This window comes from Mirounga angustirostris, unplaced genomic scaffold (genome assembly GCF_029215605.1).
Source record: "Mirounga angustirostris isolate CCGP_5_RB_7025 unplaced genomic scaffold, mMirAng1.0.hap1 SCAF_5, whole genome shotgun sequence".
NCBI lineage: Eukaryota > Metazoa > Chordata > Mammalia > Carnivora > Phocidae > Mirounga > Mirounga angustirostris.
Window position 1 is genome coordinate 167,023,710 of NW_026991713.1, and position 20,839 is coordinate 167,044,548.

Below are 20,839 nucleotides of genomic sequence, written 5' to 3' on the forward strand. Positions count from 1 at the left end.
GGGGGCGAGGCCCCCCGGCCACACAGGGGGGACAGGGATTTGGGCAAAGATCAGCTACCCATGGCCGGCGAGGCCACAGTGGCAGTGGGCAGCCAGCCTCTGACCAATCGTCCCCAAGCCGCCTATTTAAGTCAGGAGCTTCTCCTTCCCGTGGGAGCAGAGCACAAATTGATTTGATGTCTAAGGTCTTGGGAAGAGGCCACCGCCCAGGGCAATTGGCCCTACGGCGAGCAGCACAAACCGAAACCACAAAATTTAGTTTAGAATCGAACACTGGACCAGAGCCCACAGGAGCCGTGTCCCTGCTTCTAATCCAGGAAATTGGACTCTAAGACCCTCAGCGGTCACCGCTGACGTTCTCCCTTTCCAGAATTCTCAGTCTCTGAATGGGAGGAGATGGCCCAGACAGTCCTCCTGAGTGACACACGACGGATCTGGTGACAGTAAAGTGAACCCGGCTCCTCCTCACACCCGTTCACAAGTCTAGTGAGAATCAAGTGAAAATCCAGCAAACAGCAAGTGTGCTCTCTAAACGAATGAAGTCGATACGATCATCACCTTCTAGCAAAAGAGAGGCAGGAAGTCAGATTGCTTCAGGCCAGGAGGCCTAGATGAACTTTTGAGAAAGCGGAGCTCTGGTGGGCCAAGGTCTGCTGGCAGCTGAAGACAAATGGTGGGCTGGTGACATCCCTCCATTATCCAGAATGGTCCATCTGGGCCCCTTTTCACTTCACGCTGGTAAAATGGGTCACTCCTAGAAAGACAAGCCGCCTGGCAGCTTGCCCCTGGGTGCCCTAAGGCAGGGCCTTGCTCTGGTAGCTAACCCCTGCCTCTCCCCTCATGCACCCACAGCAGTCCCTGGAAATGGTCAGCCATTCCCCTTGAGGAGTCAAGTACAAAGGAACCCGGCACCGAGGTTCTTCATGTAAACGTTTACTACAGCAGACGAAACACCTCTCGTTACGCCACTCGAGATGCAGACCAGCAGAGGACTCTCAACGGCATTCTTCTTCTGGAAGGGAGTATCTACCAGCCGGTGTTCAAACTGTAGCAAGCTCACCCTCACTCCTTTCCCCTCTTCCTTACTGCCGCCCCCCCCCCCCCCCAGCTTCAACCCCCTCTTACCTCTAAGACCTTTCTCAGAGATAGAATCTCCTGGACAGGAGAGAGGTATATTCTGCCCTGTTTGCTCACAAGCTGGGGGACTGGAGTCACAGTATTTGCCACCAGACACCACTCCTTTCTAATACGAGTGTCCACAATCTCCTCAGCTATCTGGGGAAATGTATGCCCTTTGCACAAGTGTTAGGCTCCGAAAAGACCTAGAACACTCCGAAGCAAACTTTGGCCTTTAGACCTAGAAGGGATCTTGGAGTCCATCCAACTTTCTCACGTTACCAATGAGAAAACCAAGTCAGATGGTTACAAGTAGGTGGACTCCGATTTTGAGGCTGGTTCTTCCTTGACTAAAAGCAGTGCTAACTCTAGGACCCCCTTTGCAATATGTTGATGGGGTGGAGATTTAAGCACCGGAATCTAAATGAGAAAACGGGGGGAAAGGCCCTACTGATAGGCAATATCCAGAACTTTACAATGCTCCCCCAAATCTTTGCGATGGCCTAACTAATGTAATAATAGAATCGGTTTTTAAAATGGAATACTCAAAGGGGTAGGTTTTAGTCTAACACAAGTCGGCCAATCCGTGCCCTCGCTGAAAGGGTGATACCTTCTCTAGTCGACGGAGGGCTGGTCTGTTTCTGGTCTGCTGACCCTTGAGGGCTCATCTTAGATCGCCTTTTCGTCCTAAGAAAGTCTTAAGGTTGTTATTATTATTATTATGTTCTCTTAATTAGTTGGGTGGCTTCTTTCCAATTGCGCCACCTAAAAAGTTTCTTTTTGAGTTGTAAGATTTGTCTAAGCTCTTGCTGCCGGGTTCGTGGGCCTCCCGTGACCTGCTCACTACCGGATCCCCTGATCTGGTCGCAGAGCGAGCTCTCCGTAACTGCCGTTGGATGAAAGGATTAGTTTCAATATGGCCTCCACTTTCCGCCTGCGGAAGGAAGCCACACTGGCGCCATTCGCTTAATGGCTGACAAGTCCAACTCCAAGAGAGGACTCCTTGTCCAACGGAGTTTATGGAGAGAGCTCATGAATCAAGAAGGCTTGGGAGATGAGCCCACAAAGTCTCCAGCAGGGGACCACCGACACTTGGAAAATCACAAGTTGATATGAACCAAGAGGAATGACGTGATTGGGCTTTCGGCGAGAGCTTTACTATGGAAAAGCCTTTCCTGGCCATAAACAGATAATGAGAACATGATGTAATCTTGGCTAAAATTAGGTTTTAGTGTTACTCTGCTGGGAGATGTGAAAGGTGATAGATAAGAGGGGGAAAATGTTTTCCAAGTGGCTTTTAAAGGCGTCCAAATATAACCGCCTCCCACATCAGTCTATTAACAGGCACACTTGAGACATTTCCCTCTTCAAAAGGACTCTCAGAGAAAGCAGTGATGTGCTCTCAACCTCCTCCTTTGTAAGACAAGGTTTACGAGGGTCAGAGAAGATTTGAGCGCCCAGAGAACACTCCTCCTTATTAACAGGCCCCCTCCCCCCGCCTCCGTGCAGATTTGGGCCTCGTGCTTCTGTCATCGGTTGCTAGGGAAATGCCCCGGCTTGAAAACCCTAAGTCACTTCTAATAAATCTGGCTGAAGGTACAGATCAGTCCACGGATAGGCACAGGAGTGGAAACGTGGAGGAATGTGGTCTTACTGCAGGGGAGGACATCAGAGATGCCCCAAGTGGAGCCCTGCACCGATGAAGCGACCATATGACGAGGTGTACCTGGGTGCTGGCATGCTGGTGGATACCCTGGGCCACCGGGAAGGCCTGGGTGAGCCCCTCCCCTATCGACAGTAGGTTCCTACCCATGCCCTGGGGACATAAGATACCTCGGGGCAGCATGGTGGAGGAAGCCCTGGGGACCTGTGCTGGCCAGTGAGGAGGCCAGAAACGCCACACACCGCCTCCAAGCTGAAACTCGGAGAGGCATTCTAGGGTTCTGTCTCTACTCTTCTCCCTCGACCAAGAGAACGAGCCATTGGCATGACGGGGCTGCCGTTTTGGCCCGGGTCCCAGAATAAAGACGAGGAGGACCGCAGCTGGTCCCGCAGCTGACACTGAACCTTGTAAGCCCCTGCAGCGCGATGCACAGAAGCGGACGGACAGAGACCTTATGAACTGATGGGGAGAGACACCCCTCAGGAACCAGCCAGGATGGCCCCTCTTTGTTGTACTGCTGTACGCGGGTAACCAGGGGTCCCAACAAAAAAGCACATGAGACACGGGGGCTCCCCACCCTACGCTACACCAGGCAGAATAGTTATTTTTCAGTTCTGGGATTCAGTTAATGCTGTGAGGTTTGCTTGAATGGAAAATTCTGCTCATAGCGCCCACAGTGACCCCACAGGGCACCCCACGAAAGACTGGCTCCTTCCAGGCCTATCCACAGGCTTCAAGAGTTAGTAAGAAATCATTACTAGGAGGGGAACCAGAGGCGCGGCCCTACATGGCCGGCGCTCCACTCGGAGGTAAAATGAATCTCCAAACGCCAATTTCCGGGCCACCTTACATAATCAGGCCTTAGAATGCACTGTTCCGGTGAATCCAGCTAAGCTCAGCCAGCTGATGGAAGTCAAGTCTACGGGGTGGGGGTGTGGGGAGCGGTGCAGAAACCTCTGAATCAAGACCCAGAATGTGTCTGGTGGATTCACAAAGTGGGTCTGCAACTTAGAGCCCTTTCCACTTTCTTAAAGCACAGGCTGGGCGAGAAGGTGAAACACTTTGATGCCTGCCCCAGGCTAAATCAAAAGCAGCTGAGCCAAAGTTCAGCACCACGAAATTAACGGCATCACTGTGGTACTCACTCCACCATAGGTTTAGGAATAAACCTGCGAGAATCCGAAATGCACGGAGGAAGATTACTTGAGTGGGAGTCAATCATCTCTCCACTGAAATTTCTGACATATCCTTATACGGTATATTCGCCCGATTCATAATTCACCAAAGTTGCTTCCTGAGCCTGAGCACTGCTGGGCTTTCCGAGTAATTGAGACAAATTTTGTTAAATAAATTCCAGGCAAGAGTGTATTTGACTTATGCACAGGAAAGGAAAGAATTCTTATGTAAGCCGCAAAACAATAGCGTTTTATCTTATCTGAGGAACTTATTGCCGCTTGCCTGTGTGTGTTTTACTGCCAAAATAAAATAAATTGAATCAGCTCACACATGATAACATGCTCTTTCCTAACTCATACTAATTGCTTGGCTAATTGATGTTTGTTGAACTTTCTCCATTTCATTGAGTGATTAGGTACAAAGCTAACAGTTGACATCTGTAGACGCTTAACTGGCGTCTGTAATTACTGTTAATGTTAAATAATTGTTAGTTAATTGGAGTGGTAACTGACTGAATAGAATCCAGATTGTGAGGCAAAAAGAAACCTAGTTAAATAAACATACATTTTCAGAGAAAACAACATTTTTCTGCACTTGTCAGAAACTAGAAAGAATCCAGAGGCCACGGGATGGCCACAGGCTTCCTGCGTGCAGGAAACTCTCCAGGCCCGGAGCTGACCCCTCTCCTTGAAAGTGTTACTAGAGCGGAGGCCCTTTGTCATAGAACTGCTCTCCTTGAAGACTCTCCAGAGCTGACTTGATATTTTTTATCCCGACAATTTACTAGGAGTGTGTCTGACCTCCTGACAACCAAATACCACAGTGTTGGCTAAACAAAACACTAAATATGAATGGACCGAAGGGAGGGGCCGGTCAGCATTCAAGCTTTGCAGGCCAATATTGCCAAGTATGAAGAAAATTCTTTCAGAGAACAGCGGCCATCAGTTCGATGAAGTACGTGAACAGATTTTTAGTGGACTCGAAAGTAAACAGAGTGGAGTTTGGTCATCTGACTGAAAGGAATGGATCTGTTACCGTATCATCTGCTCCAGCTCACGGGGGTGAGTGGGATCCAGGGATCTGGCCTACTTTTCGTCTGGAAGAGTGGCCTCACTGTCAAAGTTCTCTAAAGCTCTCCAAAACCACCATCGAGACCATTTTGCGTGCTCGGAGTATCTTCCACCCTTCCCTCAAATTCCAGGGACGGGATCCAATATTTACCCCGGATTTCCCCATTGTCCTCATCCACATACAAGTTCAGGGGAAGACCAGTCAACAGGCAATGGAAGGACATCCAGAGGGAAACACTATCGTCACAACATGGAGTATCTTTAGGTCCTTACTGGTTGGTTTCACACTCACTGGAGCAGGCATCTGTTTGCGAGAATTTTCAAGGAATAATTCTATACAACAGATTCTGTAACGTTAAGAGTCTGGCTCCTATAGGAAGGTCAATTTCCATAACAAAGGAGCTGATTGCGTGCTATATGCAGTGTGGGGTAGGAGGACCCCAACCACTCATAACTCCTTTGTCTGAATCAAGCACCAATTACCCTTCAATAGTATTTAATTTCCCACACGTCAGACATCTCTCTCTCCTAAAGACCCAGGAAATTGCTCTGAAACAGTACAAAGAAGGTCCGGAGAAAGAAAAAGGGACAGTCTATGTCCCTTATCTAGGATTTAAGACATAAAAACGCAACTAATTCACAGAGGCTGAAATTGGCTCAGTTTACTCTTCTGCACAGGGGAAATGTCCTTTCCATCATGTCCTCCTTACAACAGAACCCAAGACACCACAAGGAATTGTAAGATGGTTTCCATATGTTCATTATAACTGGGTTTCAAACTCTACGTCAATTTGTTCTTTTTAAAGAAAGCTATCCCCTGGTCGACTGTATTGTTTTCACTCAAAAAAGGAAGCACAGGATTATTTTAGGGAATGGGTTTTTCATAAGAGCCAATGGTGGCCCTGGAGGTAATAGAACTCTTTCTTATTTTTTTTCGTCACCAAACCAAGGAATTTCCCCTTTTATGTCTAAACATAATGCATGAGGTGAGATGGTCACCATTAAAGAATTTATTAGGTGCCCGGTTACTGACCCTCATCACACGAAGCAGAATCTATCTCTAGTAAGTTTTTTCTCACCCCATCTTCTCGAATCTCCACCAATCTTTTTAGACAGGTTTTCTTTCTATGCTACTGGTAAAACCACACTGTCAAAAATACCCAAAGGCCCCACTAACTTCAAGGCTCCAACCTCATCTGTGTCCCCTGGAAAACGCTCAGTGCAAAATCAACCCCCAAAGCACAGGCTGTGTGTCCACTAGTCTGGTAGGGCCTGGAAAAGGAAAAACAGCTCTGGTCAGAGAGAGCTCAAGGGGGTCCCAGTGTTCCATCTGGTGCTCAGCACGGTGGGCTCGTGTCCACCAGAATTCCCCACAGCTGACCTGGGGTCAGGGTCTTACGGAGGAGGCTGGGTGGGTGCACCCTTGAGAGTCACATTTCGGTAGACCCTGGGTGCTCAGGGCAGGAGGGAGCATGGGATCCGGGGCCTGTCCCCACCTGGATCATTCTCCACTCTAGAACTTCAAAGACATCCATTAGGCTGGGCCCAGCTCTCTAACAGGTAGCTGTGGGGAGAGGTGGGGCCTTTCCCTGGAGGGCCCAACACTACAATGTGAGACGTAGGTGAAGGAGAGAAGGGGTGAGCAGGTCGTGGGGTGAAATCATCTCGTGGCCACCTCTCATCTGCTCTACCCGCCTTGGCTGCAGGCCAGATCCTAGAAAAGAGGACTCCAGGGCCAGAAGGGGCTGCGACTGCAAGCCTCTTGTCTTCCCCTAGCCTGGAACGTGGACCCACAGCAGGGCTGGTGTCCGGTAAACAGAGGGCTCCATTGAACCCCTGACTCCCAGAAAGGCCTTCCCTGCTTCCCTGCTTCTTTCCTCCTCAGGTGGCTCTGCCTTGGAGGACTTTCAGAGTTTGAAAGAGATGAGCCATCTTGGCCAGATGGTCACGTACAGCCAAGTCCTCATTTTCTGCATTTCTGCCTTCATGGCAAAGTGGTAAACCACCAAGGAGGAGGACCCAGAGGGGGTAGGAAAGGGTAATAAATACTGGCTGGAAACCCTGGGCTGATCTCAGGGTTCCTTTGAAGGATCCACAGTCCAGACTTCGGGGTACGAATCCTGTTGCTCCTACAGCAGTTCAACCAGCTAGATACAGACAAGAAGTTAGTCTCTCTGTGTGTATGTCTGTCTCCCTGGAAAAATTAATTTTTCTTTGGCAGATGGTTGAGTCACAAAGACAGAAGGATTCATAAAATTCACATGAACGTCCTGTAAACATTTAAACACATCAAGATTAAATAAGGCAACCACGACCTTGATTGAAGTTAAACTCTTTTTTTTTTTTTTTTTTTTTAATGTCTACAGCCCTACAACCTGCAATTTGGAGGCTCACCTCCCCACCTCTTCTGACACGGTCAGCTCTCACTGGGCGTGTGGCGTGTTCAAGCAACTGTCTGATTAATTTGCTTTACAATGGGAAATTAAAGGCATCAGAAGAAAGCAATGATTCGGATCACCTAAACACAAGAACATTACTAGTTCTCTATTAAACTGGACAGACTCTATACAATACAAGAAAAAGTCAAGATAAAAGCCACAGACGGAAGCGCCGTGTACCTGCTCTGTCTCAGCCCCTCCTGCTCCCTGACTAATTGTTTCATCCCCACCAGAGACCAGGAGGTTTTGCTATGGTTGACAATTCTCACCTAACGAGGCGAAATGGCTTACTGAAGCTCACAAACAGCCTGAGAGGACTTGAGTCGTGGCCCCTGCAGCTTCAGCTGGAGCTTCGCCCCCAGACTGCCCAGCCCCACATCAAAGCTGCGCACCCCCCTCCCACCACAATCAGCTTGTGAGATTAGCACTGCCCTCCCACGGCGAAATTTTATGGACCAAATCTGCCCTGCCACCAGGCTCAGCAGCATAATCTCACCAGCAGCTTAAACCCACGCTTCTCTAAGGCCAGAACATGGTGGGACTCCCAGGAGGGAGAGGTGATATGTAGCTTTAAACATCTGGAGGTGGAAGCATACACATGTCAGCTTCCCTGCACTCTTGTCAGGCTGTTCAATAAGCCGAAGCTCGAAGATTTCGCTAGTAGTGCTTGTTACCTAGTATAAATTTGCCCTTTCTTAACAGTGCTTTTTATTGCTCTTGGCTAAGAATACTGGACAGAGACGGGAGACCTGACTCGCAGGCAGGCCTGCCGCCTTGCAGGGGAACTTGAACTTGATGTGCACCAAGCTGACAGTTCCTTGAAGGCCTTGTCAACCGCCCATCCAGTAAACCCTGCCACTACCCGGAGTAAAAACAGAGCAAAACCCACAAGCACATACCCTGCACACCTGTCTCGAAGCAATTATTGACATTATCACTACACAAGGAATCGCTTTTTGAAGTTGCTTTCCTGATATTTAGCAGTCTGAATACTAATCCCCTTAACAAAACTGTCCCCATGCTTTCCCCCCTCCCCTGCCCCCCTAATCTCCTTCTCTCCAGGGAGGGCGGGGGCTGGGGACCAGTCAGTCGACTTTGCCGCACCTGGATTTGCATTGATGCCTCTCTTGTCATTCATGTTACCAACAGGAATTAGCATAAGGCATTAAGGGAAACTCTGGAGGAGAAAAGAAAGGCCATTTTGATGGAAATAAGGGGCAAAGGAATAATCTGCCATCAACTAAAATGCTTATTTGTGTATGGTTTCCCAAGCAAAGCTTAGAAAAAGCCTATGTTGATTTTAGTGTACACAAAGAAACCTTAATCCTTTCAAGGCAACTAAATCACCCCCAGAAAAGCAGCTCAGAAGAAAGGCACCCTGTCAGGGGGACGACTATTCACAACCAAATAGATGCCACAAATCACACTCTGTAAGTAAACAAAAATAAGAATGTGGGAAACGTTTGATTGGAAAGGGAAGGGGGGCAGAAGTGAGGGAGTTTGGGCCGTGGGGCGGGACTCTCATCAATCACTCTTCAACCTCCCTGAAGAGAGCCTTTCAGCTGGGTGAGGGCAGCGAGGGCCTGAACGCAGGTCCCAGGGCCAGCTCCCACTCTAGGGCTGATCCCAGAGAGGGGAAAGACATTCCAGAGCTTTTTAGAGCCACCGAGCAGAAGAAAGACGGGCAGCCTGAGGTCCCTGGGGGTGGGGTGGGGTGGGGTGGGGTGGGGACGGGTGGTCACTGAAACACCTAAGACCTTTTGGGGCCCTGTCCTGCTTCGTCTCCTCCTCCTCCATCTCCCCCCTTCTCCCACCCGGATCCACCAGCGTCTACCCCATCCTCTTCCCTCATCAAAATGAGCAATAAGCAATTAGGCATTTTTACAGATGAGCACTGTATGCGATGAACTGCACGCATCTTCCTTTATTGGGCTTTTAGCATTATGGATAACAAATTGATACAAACTTTCAGCCCATCAAAAAATACGATGAAATATAAAACTGGAATTCTCCATTATGCAATAAAAAAGATAAAAATTCAATGTAACAAAAATTCTGGGAGTAACAGCAATCACACAAGCACATACACCTCAAGGGAACTCTAAACATAATGTACTATTTAAAATTGCAGTTGGTTCAAATTCTGAAATAACCCAGGAGCTCAAAATAACTGCACTTGGAAATGCTAGCCACGGCGAACTATAGGAGGCCGAAGTGGTTTCGAATGTCTCCCCTTTACGAAGGAAGGCCCAACTCTGCTCAAGCGCTACCAAGAATCTTCCATGTAAGAACAGAACTGAAATTACCACAGAAAGCACACCTTTATTTAGCAATTACCATGCCAGCACCTCAATCAGGTTCTACGGTGAGGAGGAAAAGATCGAACAGTTTATGTAATTTATACCTTTCAAATTATACACCTTTGTATTGCCGGTGATTAGAGACTCCCTTACGTTTCATTATTTCCGACAACACGGCTACAAAGGAAAACTGCCCAGAAACCTATCAGCAATGATTTAAGAGAAGTTTTCCCTTTATGTACTGTTGTATCATTAGCCTCTCTTAGTCCGTATTGCAGTTTGGAAGAAATTAATGGGATAGCACATATTTAAATTTTGCCCTCTTGTTCGTTTATTAACTTTCCAGAAAGCCCACAGCAGAGTAAGGCTTGGTTTATGACCATAATACTGTGCATACTAAACACCAACTGGTTATTAGAGTCTGCAGAACAAATCAGCTATTTATAGCTCTCTGACTTCTGGGTAGTTGGTAAGTAACAATAAAGTTAAGGCATTTTGAGAACTATTATTCTCCATTACCGCTTCTTCCTACATTAAATTAAAGTCATAGAGATAGTAGTGGTTTCTTAGACAAATCAATTTAAGTAAGGATTCGGTGTATTCTGTTAAAATAAACTGTTTTTTCATACATCACAGAAGCATACAGATTCTGTCTCCAGCAAAAACACAATATACGAACAGTGGCTCCAGAATGAAAAAAAGAAAGACCATTTGTTTTTTACTCTGACTTCCTAGGCAGTGACAATGAGACAAAAATCAAAACCAGCCATTGCTTGGAATTCAGGTGTCTTACCTTTGTTTACAATAACAGTATTGAAGAGTTTTTCAGAGCTGGCATCTGATGCCTGAAAAACAGGAAAGGGGAAGGAAATGTTATTGTGGTCATTGATTTGTCATCAGCATCATCACTACTATGATTTTAAATCATTTCACTACATTTTTAGAAAAGCCTGACAGGGAGAGCAGCAATTTCCCCCAACCGTCCACAAGGTGGTGCTCTTTGACTGCATGAGATAGACCTGCAGTGCAGCTATGTGCTGAGGGGAAAAATCTGATTTTAAAAAACGTGTCCTTATTAGACATATTATCTGTGCAAAACATATTTCTATGAGATGATACACAAAGCAATTCAGCTCATTCACATAATGATTTTGCAATTTCGTTGACAGATCATTATTTTGGAAATGGTACTTTTTTTCCCCTTGATATGTACAGACAAGCCTATTTTTCAATTTTCTTTCACAAACCAGAAATGCCTATTATTTAACGCTAAGCCTTTCCTCACTAAAAAGTGCTGACTAGCACTTGCAGAAATTAACTTAAAGATTCGTCCTATGACCCCCGAGATCCCTGTTCCTTCTAGTAACCAGGATGACCTTGGTGTTGAAAAAGAAGCCAGCTGACCTGGCCCACAACCCAACACTATGCCTGCCATCAGCATTATATCCTTTCCATTTTCCAGAAATTGTGTCTGCTAATTATTACAGTGGCTCGAGGAAAGTGAAATAAGCCTGTTTAAACAGCAAGAGTAAAGCCAATGTAAATTATACACTCATGTGCTGGAAAATAAACACAAAGTTGGTTTGGAGGGAATGCTGCAATGTTGCAGAAGCACAGACTATTTCTAGAACTTCTAGATAATTTAAACAATTGAACTGAAAATCGGCATCCCCACCATATAATTTGAAGATGGATCTGCATTTAAAGTTACAATGGCGATGTTGTGTTTATGCTATTTTTGCTTTGCAACCCTTGTAAATCACTTGTCTTTCACACTTTATACACAGAGACCCGTGTTTTGACAAAGCAAAGCATAGAATGTTGAATAAATATAGAGGGAACTATAAGAAATACGGGGAGGGCTTATCTGAAGTACAGCATATTCTGACTCTGGGGCTGGCTTTTGGGGACAAAGAAGGTACTCAGGTTAGCCTTTCTGTGCTATGTTGATGAAAAAGGTATTCTTGTGTATATCTGGCGAATGTGTTCTAGTCCTCGATGCAAGTGATACAGAGAGACATAAAATATTTTTATTATGAAGATTTTTTCCCTTTCTTTTCCTTCTAAGCTTCCTCCTGTAGGGGTGTTTCGGAAAATTAATGGATCAAGGGAAAAAAGGAATGGATGAGTAAAACAAGTGTGGGACTGCATATACATTTACGCATAAACAGTTTAAAATAAATCCTAGATAGCTTTTTAAAAATTTTTGCAGGAATGAAAAATATGCCAAAGGCCTTCCTGACATCTTAAAGATAATTGCATTAAATTGTATATGATAATAGCTTTTCATAAAAATAAGCCGCCAAAAAAAGTGTGGCTTGGGGAAGGAAACAAGATGTCCATTAAACAAATCAAGAAGATTGTTACAAAGGCAAAAATGACAGGAATAGTGTCGTTACATTGTGATACCAAGTGAGATTTCTAGGAATGGGAGTTTCTCCTGCTAAAAACTCGGAGAGAAGAGTATTTCAGCTTTCTTGAGTGGAAAAAAGCATCTCTTAGTTCAAACCGGAAGAGCTCTGCTAAATTCATGGCTGAAAAAAAATTCCAGCTGATATATTTAAAAGAAAAAAAAAGCCCATGAATGAAATCATTTTAAAACTGAAATAATCTTGCAGATATGGGGATTGCTTATTAAGAGGAGTCTAATGATTAGGCCCAAAGAAACAGGAAAACAAACGACTGCACCCCAAATGCAGAAAACACGGGTAAGGAAAGGAAATGGCTCCCGACTGAGTTTTTATTTGCACTTGGGCTGTGTGTGCGTGTGCGTGACATAGAGAGAGAGATCAAATAGGGCAGAGCTGCAGGTGAACAGGCCCTTTGGTTGTCTGAAACACCTCCTTGGGGCTGCTGCCTTTGTCGGCTCCACTGGGCTCCAGAGCACACCCTATTCTCAAGGAGGCGGCTAAGTGATCCCACTCTCTGAAGCGAACTTAGAGGATGTGATTATTATGATGCCAACCAGTAAGTTATTAAGGAAATAAGTCTGACGGGATATTCGGAGAGGCTTAGGAGCTTGCCTTCTAATAAAAGCTTTCTGAGCCCTTTAATTTTCTGAAACATGCCACAAAGCCTGAAAGGCTGGCTCTTACAACTGGGGAAGGGGCCCTCTCAAAAAGGCCTCCGCAGAAAAACACTCAAAACGACTGCAGTGGGACGCTGGCTAATCGTAAAAGGATTCTGGATCCGTTCTTTCTCCCACCCAGGTGGTCGAAAGTATGGCGGACCACTGTCCTGAAAAGTCAGAAAAGAGCTACTTGGCCAAAGTCTAAAGTGGAAACTACAAGAAAATTCTTTACATTTCCTCCATGAACTTTCCAAATTCTTCTTCCCCCTTTCAAGCATTTGTGCAAATTATTTGGCTCCTTGGGTCTTAATCTTCAGGACGTTTTCTTTTTCAGGGTTTTTAGGGGAAAAGTCTGCAATTCCTTGCATTCCCTGGGCCATTTTCCTGGCTGATTTTTTTTTTTTTTTTTACTTTTATTGTTATTTCTTTTCACCAGGAACGTCTAATGGAAACATGGTGAGCGGAGAGTTAGCAGGCTAGTGGAGCTTTCCCGTCTGTCCCCCCCCCCCCTTTTTTTTAAACACAGGGGTACCTTTACACGGTAAGGACTTCTAGATTTTACCCTCATTTCGTTTCATCCCCCTGGCTCGGTTTTGGAGGGTGAGGGCGGGAAGTGGCTGCATCTAAAAATGACAGAAAAACAAAGCTCTCTCTTGGCTGCTTTTTATTGCGGGGGGGGGGGGGCGGGGAGATTTTTTTTTTTAATACTAAAAAATTATTAGAGGCCGTAGTTGGTGTTTAGAGAAAAGTTAGTAAGTCAAAGAGACTGGAGGAAAGAGCGCGGAGAATGAGACAACGAATAAAAGGCTTCCGTGCAGACGGGGGTGGGACGCGGCCGCTCGGGTTCGGGGGCCCCCTTCATTCCCTCCGGCCGCAGGCCCCGGGGAGCCCTCCGCACCCGCACCTCGGGAAGAGGGGACTTCCCAACGAGAAACGAAAAGCCTCCTCGAAACTTAAGCGCGAGTTCTTTCAGCAGCTGCCGCCGAGCCCGAGCCCAGACCTGCTTTGGCTTCCCTGGGCCCCGCGTGCCGGCCGGGATCCCGACCTCCGAGCGGCAGCGCCACGGCGCTCCACGGCCTCCGGCCCGAGCGGGCGGCGGGCCCCGGCCCGGGTCAGCCGGAGCCCCTCGGGATGGGAGGCGCCGGGCCCGCTGAGCCGCCCCCCCGCCGGCCCTCCTGGGCACGACCGCGCCGCCGCTCCCCGGCCGAGGCCGGCCGGCCCACGGAGGAAAGTACAAAGGCGGGTGACCGGGCCGCGGGGGGGGGGCGGGCGGAGGGAGGAGGGGTGACGAAGGGGGGCCCGGGCGCGCCCGACGCGAGGCGCGCGCCCCTGCCACCCCGGCCCGCGGGCCCGGCCGCCGCAACAAAGACCCCCGACCCGGCCGCCTCCCTTCCGAGCGGGGCGGCGAGCGAGGGAGCCGCGCCCCCGGGGCTGCATTACCTGGTTGCAAAGGGCTAAGCGCTCCTGTCAGCCCCAAGTTCATGGTTTGGTTCCTTAGCAGGGCTCACGATGGGGGATCGGCAGAGACCAGGGTAAAAACCAGCCAAACACTCGAAGAGAAAACGCCCAACTCCGACCGGGCTGCGTCCGCAAATCTGCCCTCGGTTCCTCGCCAAAGTCTGAAAGCGGATGCGCGGGGCCCAAATCCGTACGAGGGCAGCAGCCGGCGGCGGCCGAGCGCCAGCGCCGCGCACACATCCAGCGCGGCCGAGGCCGGGCGCGGGCGGCGGGGGAGCGCCCGGTCCGCGCCCGCCCGCTGCCTCCGGGCCGCTCCTGCGGCGCGCGGGTCGGCCGGGCACGGCGGGGACCCGAGCAGCGTTCCGGGCGGGCCGGCGGCCGGGCGAGGCGGAGAGGAGCGGCCCGAGCCGCGGCCGCGGCGCGCGGAGCTAAGAGCGAGGCGGCGGCGGCGGCGACAGGACAAAGGAGACCATGTGCGGAGGGAGGGAGGAGGGAGAGGGAGGAGGAGGCGGAGGAGGGCGCGCGGCGGCGGCGGCTTCTCGCCGGCGGCCGCCTCGGGCTCCCCGACTGCCGGTCCCGCCTCTCCAGCAGCGCCGCGGCCCGACTCGTCCTGGTTCCGCCGCCGCCGCCGAGGCGCTCGAGGCGGACGCTCCGGGAGTCTTTATTCGGGGCCGATCTCGCCGGGCGCGGCGCCGGGCGGGCTGCGCGGGGCCGACGGCGCCTCCTGGCCGGAGCTCGCGGGCGGCGGGCGGGCGGCTGCAGCGCCCGGGGCTGGCTGGGCTCCGGCCCGCGCTGCGCTCGCGGGCGCCTGCCTCTCCCGCCGGCTCCCAGCTCAAGTGAATTCCATCGGCGGCCGCGCCGGCGCCGCGGGCTCCCAGGCTGGACGGGCGGCAGGAGGGGGCGGCGGCGGCGGCGGCGGCACGGGGGCCCCGCGCTCCGGACCTCGCTCCCCGACTGGGCCGAGCGCGCCTCCTCCAGACGCTCGCAGCTCTCGGAGCGGGACTTCCTCGGCGCGCCGAGCCCGAGCCGCCGGCGCCGCCGCCCCTCCTCCGTCCCGCCCCGCGCGCCCCGCCCCTCGCCGCCCCTCCTCTCGGCCCCGGCGCCGGGGCGGCCCCGCGGGGGCGCAGTCCCCGGGCGCGACAGCGACAGCTGCCGCTTCCCCCCCGCGCCTCGGGCCCTGGGTCCCCACGGCTGCCTGCCCCGCGGGCGGGCGCGGCGGGAACTGCAACGCTCCTCGCCCTCCCCGCAGTCGCCGCTCCCAATATCGCGCCGCGGCAGGGAAAGGCCACTAGGCCCGCAGCCTGGGGTTGGCCTGAGACTAGGCCAGTCTCCGGGGCAAAGAACGGGCTCTCTGGGCGTTGTGCGGGCTTGCCGACAAAGCGATGTATTAAGTAAAGCGTCCGCACACAGTAGGTGCTCAATACAAAATAGTAAGTACGCTGTTGAAAATGAAGGGGGGGGGGGTCAGAGTCTAGCATTAGAACAAAAAGGTCTTCATCTAACCTCACTCCTACCATGATCACAGACTAAATGCAGTTGGGTAGGTCCTAGGGACAATCGAGCCCATGAACGGGCCATTTACAGACACGCACCCCCCGCCAACCCCTTATTCTTGAAATCCACTGACACTTGTATGCCTCACAGCCACGAAAGTGGAGCCGGTCGGTTCCCAGGTCCACCAGATGTAGGGAAGGGATGAAGGCGATGCCACAGTCTCACTGAATGGGCAGCAATTACTATCACTCTAACAGTTATCACCACTGTGTACTCCAGTGGGTTGGGTCTGGAAAGGAGGGTGTGGGGGCTCAATGCCCATGAACTTGGCGCTGGGTGGATTCCCCTGTGCAACCCACTTCTGCCAGAGCATACCCAGCTCCCTTCTGTCTAGCCTGGTAGCCCCTCTCCAGAATTCTGGCCTCCTTACCCGCTTTACCCGCTCTCTTGACCACGGAGGCCCTGAAAAGGTACTAGGCCATACATGGGGGTGGGGAGACCCGCTGCAAACATCTGGAGTTTTAACTCCATGTCTGCAGCTTGGCAGGGCAGGAAAAGTTGCTGTGATTTTCCCAGCACGAGGGAAAAGAAAGGGACAAGCAAGGTCTAGCTCGCACCCCGGAGGGTTCTAGGGTGGAGTGGGCGCACCAGGGGGAGCGAGGGCAGCTTACAGGTCCCAATGTCCCTGCTACTGCCACTGTTACCTGGAGTGCAGCAGAGCAGAGAGGGAGGAACAGGGCTTGGGAGAGACGAACATCACATACAAATGCCATGGAGACTGGCTTCAGCACTAATGTCCCTTCCTCACCTCTTTGAAGTTCAACATCCATCACAGTTTGATTTCATGGCACTCCCGAAAAACCTCTCAAGGGGAAAAGGGGGGGGTGCTTGCTGGATGGCGTGTTTTTCTTTAACCTCTATACACAAGGAATTTAGAAATAAGGGGGTCTCTTCTCTCTCTAGCCTGACCCCCTCCCCAACTGGTAGCACTATGTGGTGTTTCTAAAGACTTTTTTTTTTTTTTTAAGATAGGTAATAGCCATTTTTCTCCACCTCTACCCCCAAAGAAGTCAGAAGGAAGGGTGCCTGCCAAAGACATAAGTTTGGACTTGGATTTTCCAGTTGCTTATGAGGTGTCACAAAACCCAGCTGAGCCCCTCAGGCTAGGGGCATTCATTCTGAAGGTGTTTCTGCAGTAAGAAGATAGCTCAGAGGCAAACATTAAATTTTCAAGATAAGACATTAAAGTGTTGTTTCTTTTGGAGCAATCAGAATGGGACGGTTTTCTTGTCTTGTTGCTCTAATAAAATCAATATTACAGGGAAGAGATTGCCAGAGCTCCTGCCAGGTCCCCCACAGGGTAAACGGAGATGCACAAAAGCGTGGGGAAACTTAGCTGACCAACAAAAACAAGCACTCAGCCCTCCACAGAGCTTTTATCCGGCAGCCTTTCTGACACTTCACCATGCCTTGCATTAGATCGTCATCTCTGATTATCAAGATTAGACCTCAGAAAAGCCTGGGATAAATCCGCATGTGTCCCCGTCTTTTGATGATTTGTAATCAGGAGGAACGTGGAAATGCCAATGGCCAAGCCTCTCGAGAACGCACAGAACTGCCATGTGCGTGCTGTGTCCATATTCGGTCGCCCAGCGCCCACCTGTGACCCTGGCCCCGCCAGGCCACCACCACCACCGGGCTGGCTCCCTTCCTCAGCCTCTCCCCAGACACGTGGATGAGTCCGTTTTGATTGGTTTCCAGGTTGTTCTATTCCCCCTCCTTTCTGGAAGGGCAGGGATCAGTGTCAACAGTGGAAAGGAAGAGGTCCAGGACAGCGGCAGAAGTACGAAGAAGGAAGAAGGAAAGGAAAAAGAATGATCACCCAGGGTGGCTGGATCCCGGTCAGATGTCTGACTTTCAAGAATCCAGATTCATCACGTGGTGGTGGTGGTAGTTGTTTTTCCTTGAGAAACGTAGCTTCCCTTTATTGTAATTTTCATCTAAAGGTGACTGGCAGGGGCGCCTGGGTGGCTCAGTCAGTGGTAAAGCGTCCGACTCTTGCTTTCGGCTCAGGTCCTGATCTCCAGGAGACTGAGCCCTGAGTTGGGCTCCAAGCTCAGCGTGGAGTCGGCTTGAGATTCTCTCTCCCCCTCTGCCCCTCCCCCCAACTTGTGCGCACGCTCTCTCCCTAAAATAAATAAATCTTTAATAAAAGAAAAAAGGAAGCTGGCAGCCACTATGTTATATTCAGAAGGTTTAACATACCAAGCACTCATGGCTTCTTAACATCACTTTCCCCCCATGAGCCAGATCTAAGGGGGGGCAAATCTTTCAAGGTGGGTACCCTAACAATGATGCAGATAACAAGAATATGGACCCAACGGTCTTTCCAGCGTTAGATCAATTATTTCAGAAACAAAGCTGAATTTACAGCCAAACTTAAAAACAAACAAACACAGACTAATCCCAAGCAAAATGAGAATTCGGAGTCCTCTTTCTCAAGTCTCAAAATATAGCTAAAGATTTGTTTTTAAACTAATGGCAGTTCTTCTAAATCAATGTAAAATGGCAAAGTTTTGAAGCTTAAAATGTGATTTGATTCAATTTGTATCACAAATGACCAGACTGAGATTAAACATTTTTTTTGGTAAAATATTTCTTATAAATTCTGGCCTTCTGTGGAGCATGGTGACTCTTAGGGGTGGGGTGGAGGGAGTTTAAGAAAGAGAAAGAGGAAGTCTTTATGAAAATGTCCTCAAGCTTCTGTATTTTATTTTTAGTAAACTCTATGCCCAATGTGGGTCTCAAACTCACAAACCCCAAGATCAAGAGTCACATACTACACTGACCAAACCAGGCAGGCGCCCTTCGAGCTTCTATATTTTAAATTATGTGGTATAAGAAGACCACTAAAGACAAGTGATAACACATGATTCTGTCTTCAAATGGCCTTGGGAAAGAAGTCACCCGACCTGGGTTATTTGTGTTTCTAGGAGCTTGATCTTTTCAAATTCTAAAGCTCTTCAAGCGTTGGAAATACAAGTTTCTATCCATTCTTTGGGTAGAGGTTAAGAGCCAGCGTCTGGTTGACATCGTGACCCTGTTGTTTCTGAGCCAGGAGACCCTGGGAAATATCTCTTTACTCTCCATGCCTTAGTTTCTTCATCTTCATCTGAGGTATGAGGACAACAGTACCCACATGTCCAGGGTTGTTGTCCGTAACGACACCTGTCCCTTAGTAAGTGGCTCTGTGTGTTGATTCTCATGATTGAAGACGGCACTCTTTTTTGATTCCTGTGGAGGTCAACAAAACCAAAGTATAATCTAGTCCGGCCCCAATGGCCATTCTACTGGTCATGCCTTCTACTGGATTCTTTTGACGCGAACCACCACAACGATAATGAGAACCACCATGAGAACCACCTGAACATCAAAAATGAGGTAGCCCCACTCACACAGGCAAACAGTCCTTTCAGATGGAGACTGGATAGCTTGGGTCACTAAGAAGGCTGGTGGGTTGGGAACAATGTGGATCTTCTTGATAGATGATAAAATCCAATCTTGAGTCAAGCAAAATGCTATACGAGTTCACCAGGCTTCGAGATGTAATCCACCTCCTAATGGTGAGAGCTTCAACTTCTTCAAACGTAAAATAGTGTTCATCCCAATTATGTCATTTTGATGTGCTGAACTGTAACTTCTGACTTAAACAGGCCTACGCTGTGATCTGTGACTACAGGAATGGTTTCTTACTGGTGCGAAGGCATGTTTTGCTTTTTTTTTGTTCCTTTTCTTTGTGGGGGATACCCACCACCTCTCAATGCGATTTTAAATTCGGCCGTGGAGGACTAGGTCTCGCACATCTTTATTCACGCCAGACCACAGTAGCGGTATAAGGGACAGACAGGAGCCTGGAGCGCTCAGCACTTTATTATCTATTTGTCACCATATAATGCTAGCCTATTCCCCGTGATATGCCTTCTTTCCGAACCGACCTGGTTTCTTACGGACATAATTCACATCTTGGAATTTGTGGACCTGTCCGGTACCCAGCGCAGTACTGGGAGACCTCCCTCAATAGCCATCTGACGAGAGAGAATGAATAGGTGGCTGAGGTTTTCCCAGCCTGCTGGTAAGGCTGGGGGCGCCTGACAAGCGTGGGGGTACCTGATGAAGTGGAGGGAGACTCAGGGCAGAGGACACTGCTGAGAAGCCCAGAGGGACTTGCGGTTTGCCCGGGGGAGGGGATGGGGGTGGGGGGGCTGCTCCTTCCCAATGGCAGGCGACCAAGAGTCCTCGCTTGGAGAACTGAAGTCAACAGGTTGCTCACCACCAGGAAGCAGGAAACGGCCCCGTTGCCAACATTGTCCTGCTTCCCACCTCTGTTGACTCCTGACATTACGCCTTCTGTGATGTCCAGCCCAGATTAAAACTCTTTCTGGGTCCTAGGGATTTGTCCTGCATCGGCCAATTCATTTTATTTATTTATTTATTTTTTAAAAGATTTTATTTATTTATTTGAGAGAGAGAGAGCTCATGAGAGGGGAGAGGGTCAGAGGGAGAAGCAGACTCCCTGTTGAGCAGGAAGCCCGACGTGGGACTCGATCCCGGGACTCCAGGATCATGACCTGAGCCGAAGGCAGTCGCTTAACCAACTGAGCCACCCAGGCGCCCCGGCCAATTCATTTTAAACCGTAGATCATGATTGCCTCCCCTAGTGATGCATGGCTAGTCAACCTCGGGTGGCCCTAAGCCCCTCCGCTCTGTGCCCCCCCACCCCTTCCGCATAGGCAATTTTAAAATGGAAGCTTCGTTACTTATCACTCTGAAAGGAGACTACAGTATCTCATGCTCTTACTGTTGTAAAGCAAAAGCCTCTACCATTATAAGGCTGTGTTGTTACAGTTGATCACGGGGCTGCAACAAGAGGGAAGTAAATAAACTGAACTGGGTTAGTTTATGATGCATACCATTGAGATGCAGGGGGGAATAAATATTTTCCAAGTGTAGAAGTCAAGAAAAAGCATTTTACTTTCAAACTTCACAGTGCACTA

At 49.5% G+C, this 20,839-nt stretch overlaps 1 protein-coding gene across 6 annotated transcripts in view; it reads right to left on the reverse strand.

Moving 5' to 3' along the window:
• The window catches only part of AUTS2 (activator of transcription and developmental regulator AUTS2), a 1,126,541-nt gene that overhangs the window by 72,135 nt on the left and 1,033,567 nt on the right, over positions 1 to 20,839 (reverse strand). For all 6 annotated transcript variants that reach the window (XM_054507626.2, XM_064593076.1, XM_064593075.1 and 3 more), the window contains one exon: positions 10,557 to 10,608. In XM_054507626.2, coding sequence (XP_054363601.2) covers positions 10,557 to 10,608 — 52 coding nt within the window. The remainder of the gene's footprint in view (positions 1 to 10,556; positions 10,609 to 20,839) is intronic.